General features: G+C 35.0%; 1 protein-coding gene across 24 annotated transcripts in view; it reads left to right on the top strand.

Moving 5' to 3' along the window:
• The window catches only part of TAF2 (TATA-box binding protein associated factor 2), an 87,383-nt gene that overhangs the window by 39,212 nt on the left and 34,344 nt on the right, over nucleotides 1–13,827 (top strand). For all 24 annotated transcript variants that reach the window (XR_011543497.1, XR_011543499.1, XR_011543500.1 and 21 more), the window contains 4 exons: nucleotides 1,883–1,993; nucleotides 6,577–6,770; nucleotides 8,145–8,284; nucleotides 10,852–10,921. Coding sequence is in view for 15 of the 24 variants with exons in the window: in XM_070631953.1 (XP_070488054.1) it covers nucleotides 1,883–1,993; nucleotides 6,577–6,770; nucleotides 8,145–8,284; nucleotides 10,852–10,921 (515 nt within the window). In the remaining 9 variants the exon portion in view is untranslated. The remainder of the gene's footprint in view (nucleotides 1–1,882; nucleotides 1,994–6,576; nucleotides 6,771–8,144; nucleotides 8,285–10,851; nucleotides 10,922–13,827) is intronic.

Here is a 13,827-nt window from a genome sequence, read left to right as displayed (position 1 = left end):
GTGTTGCTCAGCTTTTGCCATTTCACTAATTTATGGTATGGAAGCAAGTTAATTTCTGTGTCTACCTAGTATGTCCCCCAATATTTTATTATGCCATTGTGCTTCCACATACCTTAGGTCAATGTTTTTCAAGTTGGGATTTGTGACCCATTAGTGAGGGGCTCATGAAATCAATTTGAAAGTTTTTAGTTTGTTTGCTTTTTAAGTGAAAGAAAACAATAGACAGTATCAGAATGCATCATGTGTAGTGAGGACAGGTGTAAGGTTTTTGGTTTTAGTTTTAGTTTGTACCCATTGTATTTAAGTTGTGTGTGTGTGTGTATGTGTTAGGCTAGGATGTAAATATGTTTCCTACTTTGGGTTGCAGTCAAAAAAGTTGGAAAATCAATGCTTTTAGACCAGTTCACCTTTCACATAATACTTCTAGTGGCAGAAGAAAGAGAGAGAAGGTTAGTGCCTGAATCAAACTTGAGTCCCAAAAGGACAGAACAGCCTAGGTCAGATATTTCTGTGGAAAAGAGCCTTTCCCTTAGTTGTCTTACAGCATTAACACTGATTGTCCTCTTGTTTCTAGTCCTTCAAGCAAGCAAAGAAGCCATCCTCTTTTTTGTCCCCCAATTTACAGGGTCTGGTTATTTGGAGTCCAGAAGAGGGGATAGTCCAAATCTCCTTATGTACTGGGGACTAACACGTCTATTCGTTTGTAGTTCTGCCTCCAGTTTAAATGGCTTTGTTTTACTGGTAGAGGTTACCACTGCGTGAGTCAGGTTTCTACCCCTTTGAGAAAAGTTGCTTATGAAGGTTTGGAAAGGGGAAGGTAAGGCTAGATTTCAGCTAATTTACCGTTTTTCCTTAGGCTGAGGATGAGGTGGTACTGGAGAATCAGTGTCTTCTCAGACTGATGATTTAATTCTATTATCTGACACATGCCTCCAGCCACTATATAGTCATACACCGCATAACGACCTTTCGGTCATTGATGGACTGCCTGTATGCCGGTGGTCCTGTAAGATTAGTACTATATAGCCTAGGAGTGTAGTAGGCTATACCATCTAGGTTTGTGAAGGACACTCAGTGTTCGCACATTGAGTGCAAACATGTTACACGAAATTGCCCTAACAACGCGTTTCTCAGAATGAATCCCTGTTGTTAAGTGACATATGACTGTATCATCTAATCCTAGAAATGGCTGTGAGGAAACTACGCTTCTGCTCAGTAAGAAGCTAGCTAAAATAATCCAGCTTAGTTAGTTAGTAGAGTAGGAGTTGAGTAATAGTCTATCTAATGTTAAAATCCATACCTTTTCGGGGGCTGGCCCCGTGGCCGAGTGGTTAAGTTCGCGCGCTCCGCTGCAGGCGGTCCAGTGTTTCATTAGTTCGAATCCTGGGCGCGGACATGGCACTGCTCATCAGACCACGCTGAGGCAGCGTCCCACATGCCACAACTAGAAGAACCCACAACGAAGAATACACAACTATGTACTGGGGGGCTTTGGAGAGAAAAAGGAAAAAATAAAATCTTTAAAAAAAAAAAAAATCCATACCTTTTCCACTGTAAAAAACAGAACTGAATTTTTATAATTTCTGTTACATACACTTTGCTCTAACAAATGAAGGCAAAGGTACCTGGGCTACAGCATGCACTCAGTTATGCAGCTCTCCCGCTGGTTTTCTACTCAGCTCTTCTCTTTTGTTAGAATGTTTGAGACATGTTCCCAGTGGGAGAAGGTAGGAGTTAGAGGGGCTAGGCTCCGTCCAGATACCTATGTCAGCCCCAGAGTAACCCTTTTTCTGTATATACTTCAATGAATTGCAGTAATGAAAGAGTATGCTTAAAAATGCTTAAATGCTTAAAAATGCTTTAAAAAAATTTTTTTTTGTAGACTATGCCAGTTGCAATGGCTTTATTGAGAGATGTTCACAACCTTTGTCCCAAAGAAGTCTTAACATTTATTTTAGACCTAATCAAGTACAATGACAACAGAAAAAATAAGGTAAGATACTTTAATGAATAATGAATATTATAAAACTACCCAGTGATATTTTGTTTTTAAAGAAATATTTAGACTGTAAAACCGTTGTTGAGCTCATGGTACTTGAAATTTCTAGGGATAGAAACATGTCAATGTAATTTATTATATTAACCAATGGATGAAGACTAGTTGGTTTTTAAATGTTCTTCATATGCATTGTAATATGGAGATAATAGTGCATCAGATTTGGGGAAGTCAGCTAAAACATGTTTTGGTGAAGCCTCACAGCCCGATTTTATTTTTGTTCCTTTTTTTGTTTTACCAAGTGAAACCCAGAAAACAGTTCCCTCTTGGGATAATTCGTTCATTGATGAGTTTGATTTTTTTTTTAACCATTATATGTGTTTATTCATTTATTTAGCAAATAGATATGGAATGCCATGCTTTGAAAGTTATTTCACCTTACTTGTTATCCTACCAAACAGCAAATATTTTTAAGAATATACGCTAAGCTAGGCAGTGTACCATGGTAAATAGAAAGAAGAGGTGGTAGATGCCATGCAGACTTTCATGTTTTCGTTAGACATCTGTTGAACAGCTGCTATATATCACAGTCCGATTCTGGGCCCTCAGGAATTCACCCTAATGGGGAAATCAGATGAGTAAACAGTTAACAGTCATTCATAACTACTATGGTGGAGATAAGTGTACACAGTTTTCTAGGGGAGTTCAGAGAACGTAGTGCCTTCTTCCAAGGGTGTACAGAGAAAGACTCAGCAAAATTTTGTATGTAAGAGGTGACCCTCAAACTGAGTCATAAAGATAATAGGATTTTCCTACTCTATGAATAGGGCCAATCTAGGAAGATTATTCCAGGCAGAAGGAACAGCACATATAAAGACAGATGTAACTGGTAGGATAAGTCGAATTCATGAAAAGTTTAATAAAATGTTACCAAAGTAACGAAAATCAATAAGACAGACTTTTCCTCCTCACTTTAAGTGAGTAGAATAAATTCAAATGATTTAAGCTAAAAAGAGTCCTTAAAAAATTAGTGCTTTAAGGGCCTGGTCCAGTGGCATAGTGGTTAAGTTTGCCTGCTCTGCTTTGGTGGCCTGGGGCTCTCAGGTTTGGATCCTGGGTGTGGACCTGCACACCACTCATCAAGCCATGCTGTGGCGGCATCCCACTTAGAAGATAGTGCAAGATTACCACAGATGTTAGCTCAGCTACAATCTTCCTCAAGCAAAAAGAGGAGGATTGGCAACAGATGTTAGCTCAGGGCCAGTCTTCCTCACCAAAAAATAAATGAATAAATAGATTATTGCTTTAAAAGAATACGTTATTGCTGATACACTTTTTCTTTCCAACTGTGAATACCATTAACAAATTTTTTATGAAATTCTTTCTAGTCTGCTGGTTTGTTTGACTTTCATTTAAAGTATTTCTTCCTCTACACATGGATTTCTTATATTTGAAGATATAAGATTAGGATGTGGGATGGTGTGAAATCAGATTATATTCAAATGGAATAGGAAAATAGTTTGACAAATGATTTATGTCCATCTTCTTGTTTTGGGTAGGGTTTATATAATTTAACTCATAGTGGCCCCTACTTGCTACTTTGCAAAGTGATTTCACTTACCGTAATTCCTTTAAACCTTACCTATTACATAGTTGGAGGTTTCTGTTACCTCTTGTTTGACAAATGAAAGCAAAACACAGAGGTTGAGAATCTAAAATTACACAGGAAATGTAATCTGGGAATTATGCTGTGAGCTCCTGCCACCCATCCGTGTGGTGATCTTTTTAGTACACCATGCTATCATACATGTCATCATTTATGATTTTGTGAGGTGCACACTGATGAATTATTAAATTTTACACTTCATTGTTTTTGTGGAACGATATGACTCATTTTAATTTTGAGAACTCTAATCAATTGTTACAGTTAGTTGCTGTAAATTAAGGCTATACTGTATCTTAATCTCTGAAGATATTAAGGATAGAATAATGCAAATAATAATAGCAACAGTAATAATAATGGCTAATTTTTTACATATTCGATGGCCTGTACCAAAACATGGATAATCTTAATATGATGCTCATTAGACCTCTGAGGTAGATACTATTATTATCTCAATTTCCATGTGAGGAGACAGAAGCTAATAAAGGTTAACAGATTTACCTAAGGTCACATACGTGGCAAGGCCAGGAGACAAACCCAGATCTATCTGATGTCAAACCTTACTCTCTTAACAATTATGGATGGGAGAAAAAGATTTTGTCGTCATTTAAAGATTTATAGATTAATGAATTAAAACTTGCAGAAAAGATGTGATTGGGTGGATGCCTAAGAGTATTTCATTTGCTGGCTTATCTGTTTCTTTGTTTTTAGAGTACTTCACTTCCAACCATGAATGATTTGTCTCTGAAGGCTTTGGTTAAGCACATTTAAAAAAAGGTTCACAGCATAGATACAGAGTTTTTAAAGTATATGAGAACAAATGACAGATATTCTACAAATAAAATTAAATTAGGAACGTAAAACATTAAATGCCAAAAAGAAGTTTTGGGACTTGGGGCAAAATATTTTTAAAAATTTTAACATCTCATTAATTGGGCAGGAGCATTAAAATGCAGTATTCTAGATGATTTGGTTTTCAAGAAGACTAAAATTTAATTCCTTTTAAGTTTAGTTATTAGCCATTTTATATGAAAATCTTTTATACATACTCATGTATTAACGTATTTATAATAAATCATATATAGGTTTATGAAATTCTTCTGTCTTCTTAAATAAGGTATACAGAACATGGGTTGAACTATTCCTGGCACCAAGTTATCGTTGTTAAAAACGTCAGTCTTTGCTGCAATACATTGATATTGATGCCGTCAGTTTTTTTATTTTTTGTAAGAATTTTTGCTGTACTAAATGCTGCTCTTCCCCCCAATTGCATTCCACAAATTATTTTTTCTTTACTTTATCTCTTTTAACTTTGGGGTGATCAGATAATCTAGCTTGTTCCGTTGGGATTATAGTATTTATGAGAATTGGATGTGGTCTGAGGGGTAAATGTTAAATCTTTTGGTTTTCCTACTTTACCCATGCCTCCTACTCATTTTTAATTTCTGAGTTCACTCTGTGATCTGAATACTTAGGTCAGAAATAACGGTTAAACAAATGGCTCTTGCTTTGTTGGTAAAGTAGTTAGCAGAGGTAACAATGAAACTGTAAAAATACTTGAAGAAAACCCGTGAACATAATTTGAATGATCCCTGAATGAAAATGGCCTTTCTAAAACTTAGAAACCAAAAAAGAAAAGATTGATAAATGCAACAACATTAAAATAAAATTAATATAGTGAAAAGAAGAACCCCATAAACATTCTCTCTGGCGTCAGAGGGAAGAATTAGGACTAGGGAACTGAAGTTATAGAGATCAATTTTTCAATCATTAGAATGATCTGAAAACAAAACTTTGTCCATAATGATCACTTGTGGAGTACTTTTTCTTTTGGTTTCTTTTGTTTGTTGTATACCTTATTTTATTTCCTGCCCAGTGTCGGAATGTTTAGGGACTCTGTCATTGTGTGTCGCTGTGAGGTTCTGCTTCCACAAGGGAAGTCAAAAGAGAGCAGGTATCCCTGCTCCGTCCCGTGGCACTTTGAGTGGCACAACATCTGCCAAGCACTGCTGAGAGAATTCACTTGCTTGCTCCATGTTCAGATTTCCAGGCTGGAGCATCTGATTTGCTGAGTTTAAGTAAACCGCGCTCAGATTGCCTTTCAGTAAATTGCTTCTTTGGGAATTGACTGGGATATGGATTTAGGAATTAAATTTTTTTTTTTTTTTGGTGATTTCCTTCTCCATTTTCTTTGCTTCTTTTGCTAGAACTCCTATTATTTGTATGTTATGTCTTTTGTACCAGCCCTCTAATTTCCTTATGCGTTTCTTCCTATTTTATATCTCTTCTTTTTGCTCAGAATTTCAGGAGTTATTTTTCAATTTTATATTCCAATTTAATTTTGATCTTGAGTCTCTGCATATTTCTTTTGTAAAATATGTTAAGCTATTGGAAGGCATATCATTGGTTATTTCTCAGACAGATAATCATAGTTTTTGGATTTCTTCCCCCCTGCTGATTTTTTTCCTTGCATCCTCTATATCCTCTTAGTTGCTTTTTCTCCTTTGCTTGTTCTGGTTTCTCTTTTTTATGTTGATGCTTTCCTCAAATATGTGGTGACCCTTGGTGGTATGTTTATATATGAGAATAGAGTACTAAATAGCCAATTTGCAAGCTCTGTATTACCAGCAGGATTTGTGGACTGTGTCTTCCTTTTAGAGGAATCTGGCTAGGTCACCAGAAGAGTGCCTTACAGGTAGTAAATATTTGTTGAGTAAGCTAATGTATTACTAATTTGTGAATCTTTTTTACTCTTTTTTCTAACGTGTCACACTCTACGCAAAGGAGAGAGTTGAATACTTAGATAACCTGCTTATATTTTCAGATAAATTATATCTTTAAGTTATAAATATTTTATTGACTTTTGAATAGAAATATGAACTTTTTTTTATCTTCTCATAATTATTTTTTGACTTAGTTTTCAGATAACTATTACCGTGCAGAAATGATTGATGCCCTTGCCAACTCCGTTACACCTGCAGTCAGTGTGAATAATGAAGTTCGAACTTTGGATAATTTAAATCCGGATGTGCGACTCATTCTTGAAGAAATCACCAGGTTTTTGAATATGGAAAAACTTCTTCCAAGTTATAGACACACTATCACTGTCAGGTATGCTAATTCTTTACATTTTCTTTAAAGTTATTTGTTTTTATAATTATAAGAGAAATTTATTTTCATTGTTGAAAATTGGGAAATATAGTAAAGTAAAAGGAGAAAATTAAAATCCTCTATGATTCTACCATCACAGATAAAATTATTGCTATTCTGGAGAATGGCCTTTTAAGATTTTTCCCTTGTGACTATAAATTTTTAATTCCTTGACATATATTGTATATGTAGTTTTTGTATTCTGCTTATATCATAAACACTTCCTCATGGTCATCTGAAATTCTTCATAAACATAATTTTTGATGTCTGCATAATGTTTTATCCCATTGGATATATTTTAAACATCCCTCTAACGTTAGGCTTTTTTTAAGGTGACTTTTTGCTCCTATCAACTTCTTTGTATATGGCTATCAAAAAGTTCTGTCTGGAGCCAGCCCAGTGGTATAGTAGTTAAGTTCACACCAGGTTTTTGAATATGGAAAAACTGGCCCAGGGTTTGCAGGTTTGGATCCCGGCGCAGACCTAGCACTACTCGTCAGGCCATGCTGTGTTGGTGTAAAATAGAGGAAGATTGCCACAGATGTTAGCTCAGTGACAATGTTCCTCAAGCAACAGGAGGAAGATTGGCAACTGATGTTAGCTCAGCTCAGGGCCAATCTTCCTCACCAAAAAAAAAAGGAAAGAAAAGAAAAGAAAAAGTCCTGTCTGCTTCTTTTGGAGTTTGCTAAAAGTAGTTGATTCACTTATTCAAACATTATGAACAGTTTTAATCTTCCATGTATATTATTCACTAAAATATATATTGCTAAAACTTTGAAGAAAATATTTAAATTATATTTTGGGGCCGGCCTGGTGGTGCAGCAGTTCAGTTCCCACATTCTGCTTCAGTGGCCTGGGGTTTGCAGGTTCAGATCCCGGGTGCAGACATGGCACTGCTTGGCAAGCCATGCTGTGGTAGGCGTCCCACATATAAAGTAGAGGAAGATGGGCACAGATGTTAGCTCAGGGCCAGTCTTCCTCAGCAAAAAGAGGAGGATTGGTGGCAGCAGTTAGCTCAGGGCTAATCTTCATCAAAAACAAAAAAGAAATATATTTTATGCTAATTACCTTTTTCTGAAGTGTGTTCCTGTTATAAGTATACTGATACCTGAAATTGGATTTCCAAACAAGTTTTGAGAATTTGTTTTCTTTTAATAGGATTTAGATTTTTTTTAATAATCATTGTGAAAATTTAATGTTATAAAATTAAAAGGTAGATTCAAATCACATCAACTTTTCAGTTTACTGTTACAGATTAATTTCTAATGCCTAAGGAACAAGTTTGATTCACAGTACTTTAACAAAAGCATTTAACTGTAAACAATATTTTCCTAGTTGTTTGAGAGCCATACGAGTGCTTCAGAAGAATGGACATGTGCCAAGTGATCCAGCTCTTTTTAAATCTTATGCAGAATATGGACACTTCGTGGACATTAGGATAGCAGCTTTGGAAGCAGTTGTTGATTATACTAAAGGTATCGCTTTAGAAATATATGCTCATACTGTTTTAGAAAGAAATGTTTATTATTTAAAGCCACTCTTATTGGAGTTTTCATATTATGTACAATACAGATGTTGTAAATTCTTGACTCTCTGATTTAGAAAGAAGTTTTTGTAAATGTAGAATTTGTATAAGAATTAGTAAATAAGGGAAAAGAATAAAATTGTAGATAGATATCTTTGGTCTTTCCACGAAGTCAGTGTATCATTCTATAGCTTTAATTACATGTTACTTTAAGAAATAGAAGATGATTTTCGGGGAATTTCTAACTCTATCAGAAGGATGCAGAACATCTTGCATCTGTCCGAAATTTGTGTCTGTGAAAGTAGAGCAAGAGACAAAAACAGGAGCTTCAGTAGGGGGATTAGGCAAGGCTTCATGAAGTTTAAAAAAAGGTAAGGCCAAAAAATGAATAAGAGAATACTACATATCCAAAACATTTTCAAAAATACAGAAGAGAAAGATTAAAGAGATGCAAATGTAAAAAAAAAAAAAATTGTCATGAAGAGAACAAGTGGAAGAAAAGCAATAATCCAAGAAATAATAGAATACTTTGAAAAGTGTAAATGAAACTGACCTAAGCTAGAGTCTGATGAAATTTAAAATTTTAAGGTTAAGGAAGAATATGTAGGTTCCCAGGAATATCAGAACTCAGTTATTGTACAAGGTATAAAAGAATAATGTGGCCTGTGACTTCTTCAGAATATGAAGAGTTCAAAAGACTGAACAAATGGCTAACATAATGTTTGGGGAAAATTATGATCTGCCAAGTTGTCACTCATGTGGCCTAGAAGACTTAGAAGTACATCTCCTGTGTGACATTCTTAAAAACAAACTTCCCAAAGATAATTTTCAGCTGACCTGAAAGTGAATCAAAATAACTCAAGATTGATGAGGTGTGAAATGAAAGACCTAGTGATGGGCAACTATGCCTGTAAAGTATTTAAAATATTTAAGTATTTGTTAACATGGTTGTAAAATTTAATGCAGCTTTCAAAAATTCTTTAATATGCAAATATAGGAAATACGTAAATCTGCATCTAAAATTCCAGATTATAGCACTAAACAATGGGAAGAGTAAAGAAGTTAAAGTATGCTAAACTTCTCATCTGGCTTTGGAAAGAAAGGAGGGGATGAGAGAAGTTCTATAGTAGCTATAGGTTAATATTTGCATGTTAAGTAGAGGAAAATATACTCAAATCTTTATAATTTTTTGTAAATTCTAATAGAAATACTTTATAGTCAGAAATTATAAAAGGGTAAGAACAATATAATGAGTATGTTGACCTAAGTTTGGAAAGAACTGTCATTTGTTCTTTTTTATTGAGGATTAAAATATTTTTCTTTTAAGAAATTGTGGTGTAAAAATAGTGATTTTTCTTTTTTAATGAATTTCTTGGCAAGGAAAAAAAAATGTAAGCCTGTATCAGTCTCCAGTTTTGTTTTGACATTTTACCAATTTGTGAAATCTAGAAGTGTTGATATCCACCAAATGTGCCAGTGTTCCCAACCTTCTTTCTCAAGGTACATGAATGTTCACATAAATATGAAGATTTCATGGATCGGTACTAGCTGAAATGAAATACAATGCTAATATTATGATTTACAAAAGAATGCTAAATTATTAAGTATAATTAAATTGAAAGGTTTTTAAATGTGGTCCATGAATCCAGATCATCAGAAAATGAAAAAATCAAAAATATTAGAAATAGAATTCTAAAAACAAAGCTTTTCAAATCATAAAAGTGAAACTTGTTGAAAAGGTGGGTGGGAGTAGTTAAGTCATTTTGTTGAAGTCAGTTATGTTTATAGCACTATTTTGTAATTGCCTTTTATGTTGTGTTGAAAAGTTAAGGCTGCTCTCTAGCCTTAAATGAAAGAAATTGCTTGGGCAAAAAAGTGTTTACCATTCTGTGTAATATAGGTGAGATACTGTTGAGTATCAAACCTCTATAATTTGATTTAAGCATCTAGAAACACAATTTTAAGATTTTATTTTTTCCTTTTTCTCCCCAAACCCCCCTGGTACATAGTTGCATATTTTTAGTTGTGGGTCCTTCTAGTTGTGGCATGTGGGATGCCGCCTCAGCGTGGCTTGATGAGTGGTGCCATGTCTGTGCCCAAGATCCGAACCAGTGAAACCCTGGGCCACCAAAGCAGAGTGCACGAACTTAACCACTCCGCCATGGGGCCGGGCCCCCACAATTTTATTTTAAACACATTTTGTCCATTTAGAGTTAATCATCTCTAATTTAGGGTTCTTAAATTATAATTTGCTTTATGTTGTATTTGCTATTGATTTAGTGAAAAATACACACTTGGTCCTGTTTTGTGTTTTGGCTTCATATAGCACAATACTTATACAATTTACAAAACGGCATATTGCATAGAAAAAGTGAGAAGTTGCCTACAGTCTTCAGCTGTGATTGGAAATAGAGCAAAGGCAGAGTCCTAAATATTAAGTGTAAACTCCCTGCTTGTCACTTGTTATTTAGTTCATTGCAATTAACTACAAGTGTATTTCCTTAATTTTATTTTCAGTGGACAGAAGTTATGAAGAACTGCAGTGGCTGCTTAATATGATTCAGAACGATCCTGTACCCTATGTAAGGTTAGTTTTTGTGCTATAATATTTTGTTTTTGTAAGTCCTAATGTAGATTGAATAATTTCAGAAGATTATACATGAAACAAGTCTTTATTATTTTTGAAAATATAGGAATATGTTATGTGTTTATTCATGCCCTTTTTTATTTGATTTCCCTTTGGAAAGACATGTTTAAAACTTTATTGTTAAGAAACAAAGTTTAGGGGCTGGCCCGGTGGTGCAGTGGTTAAGTGCGCATGTTCTGCTTCTCAGCGGCCTGGGGTTCTCTGGTTCAGATCCCGGGTGTGGACATAGCACCATTTGGCACACCATGCTGTGGTAGGCCTCCCACGTATAAAGTAGAGGAAGATGGAGGCTGGCCCCATGGCCGAGTGGTTAAGTTCGCGCGCTCCGCTGCAGGTGGCCCTGTGTTTCGTTGGTTCAAATCCTGGGCGCGGACATGGCACTGCTCATCAAACCACGCTGAGGCGGCATCCCACATGCCACAACTAGAAGGACCCACAACGAAGAATATACAGCTATGTACTGGAGGGCTTTGGGGAGAAAAAGGAAAAAAAAATTTTTAAAAATCTTTAAGGTAGGGGAAGATGGGCGTGGATGTTAGCTCAGGGCCAGTCTTCCTCAGCAAAAAGAGGAGGATTTGGCAGTAGTTAGCTCAGGGCTAATCTTCCTCAAAAACAAAACAAAACAAAACAAAAAAGCAAAGTTTATTCCCTGCAATTTCTACAATGTAATTTCTATTGTAACTTAAAGAAAAGCTTATGTAACAGTTTGTAGTGCACATGGAGGATCCCTTATATACCCACAATTATAAAAGCTCTGTATTGATTGGTTTAGTTTATTTTAAAAGTATTTAGGAACAATGTTTTGGTGTATCCCATTTGTTTCTTTCTCATATAAAATCTCAATTTTTATTGAATAGATGGGGTTAAAAAATGTAATATGACATTATTAAAATTTTAGAAAATAAGGGAAAACAAAAGAAAATCGAAGTCCTGACATAGTAACTGTTTTCATTTTTGTATCCCCTTGTAGTCTTCATTTCCTTCATTTCTGCTGCTTTCTTTTGCAAGGTTAGATGTTTACAGTGTATTCCAGTAGGTTTAAATTTTTGACCATGTCTGTCTTCCTTTCTTTGCACACAGTAGCCTCTCAAGTTTTTGTTCATTTGCTTTAATATTATGATTTCATAAAATTAAATTTGAAAGCTGGAAAGCAACTTAGATTATAGCCATTCCAACTAGAAACAAGAACATAGACCTAGAGACATTAATTGTCCTGCTTAACTTTGTACATCAGTTGGCAGATAGGTAATTTCTTCTAAAAAGACATACAAGTAAACTCTGCCTTCCAACCTCCCTGAAATGCACCTGGACCTGACAAATCTGCATGAGGGATTTCAGTGCCCTAACGAACATTATCTTTGGCCAACAGTAGTTTTTCAGGTTGGTTGTAGCAGTGAATTCTTGCTTAAATCACCTTGTATTTCAGTGTTTTAAATGATGCTTATTATATAAATATTCTTTGTAGAAAGTTTTGCTGTTAACATTTCATAGTTCTTGATTTGTGGTCTAAATTGTATTTTAAATATTATGTCCTTGTGATTGATGTATACTAAGGGTAAGGTTGATATGGACAAAAATCTCCTATCTACCTATTCTTTTTTTAAAGATTCGCACCTGAACTAACAACTGTTGCCAATCCTCTTCTTTTTTTTTTTTTCCCTACTTTTTTCCCCCAAATCCCCCCAGTACATAGTTGCACATTTTAGTTGTGGGTCCTTCTAGTTGTAACATGTGGGACGTTGCCTCAACATGGCCTGATGAGTGGTGCCAAAGCAGAGTGCGTGCTAACTTACCACTCAGCCACGGGGCTGGCCCCTAATCACCTATTCTAAAGCACATATTCTTATGAAAGACGATAGGTGGGAAACCAGCCTCATCTCATATCTAACAGAGCTCATGCATTTGAAAGTTTACAAGAAGATCCTACTGATAGCAAGTGGGAACAGAAAGTATAAATATAGTATAAATAAAGCTTACCATGTATTCATTTACATTTTCAATTCACAACCATAGAACTAACGTTAAGATGCATATTTATGAGATCTTGGAATTGTGTTTTGAAGACCGTTTTTGGCAGATTGTAATAGTAGGAAATACTTGAAATTATTATATTTCTAAATTACGTGCTATACCATCTAAATGATTGCTTTTGAGATGTTGTGGAACTGTTAATATTCAAATGTCAAGAGCACTGTTATTTACAATCTGAACTGACACTATTTAAAAGTATATTTCATGATATATTTCATGATTTTTTTTTGACATGTTTTCATCTTAACTGATCTGGTTCATTTATATCACCAATAGGGAACCTCTTAGGCTTTACTTAATATCATCTAGCCCATAGTTATAGTTAAAAAAATTCACTATGTCTTAAAAAATCGTTAATGGTAATGAATGGTCGTAGGATAGGAGTGTTATCACACAGCAGTTATGTTATGTGTGTATTTTTGTTATCTTGGACATCTGTCTCTGTTTTTGTGTTTCTCTGTTTTTTATTCTTTGAATAGGAGCTCTGTCCTTTTCTCTTTTTCCCCCTCGTTGCTTTTTCTTTTTTTTTCTTTTCCTTCTTTCTTTCATCCATCTATTTATTTAATTGAGGTATAATTGACATATAGCATTATTCGTTTCAGGTGTACAACATGATATTTGTATATGTTGCAAAGAGATCACCGCAGTAAGTCTGGTTAACATCTGTCACCATACACCGTAGTTAAAATTTTTTGTGTATGTGTGATGAGAACTTGTAAGATATACTCTCTTAGCAACTTTCAAATACGCAACACAATATTATTAACTATAATCACCATGCTGTATATTACATCCTCATGACTTGTTTTATAACT

Source organism: Equus przewalskii, chromosome 8, assembly GCF_037783145.1.
Source record: "Equus przewalskii isolate Varuska chromosome 8, EquPr2, whole genome shotgun sequence".
NCBI lineage: Eukaryota > Metazoa > Chordata > Mammalia > Perissodactyla > Equidae > Equus > Equus przewalskii.
The sequence above is the reverse complement of the archived record's forward strand: the minus strand, read 5'-3'. Positions and strand labels throughout refer to the sequence as shown.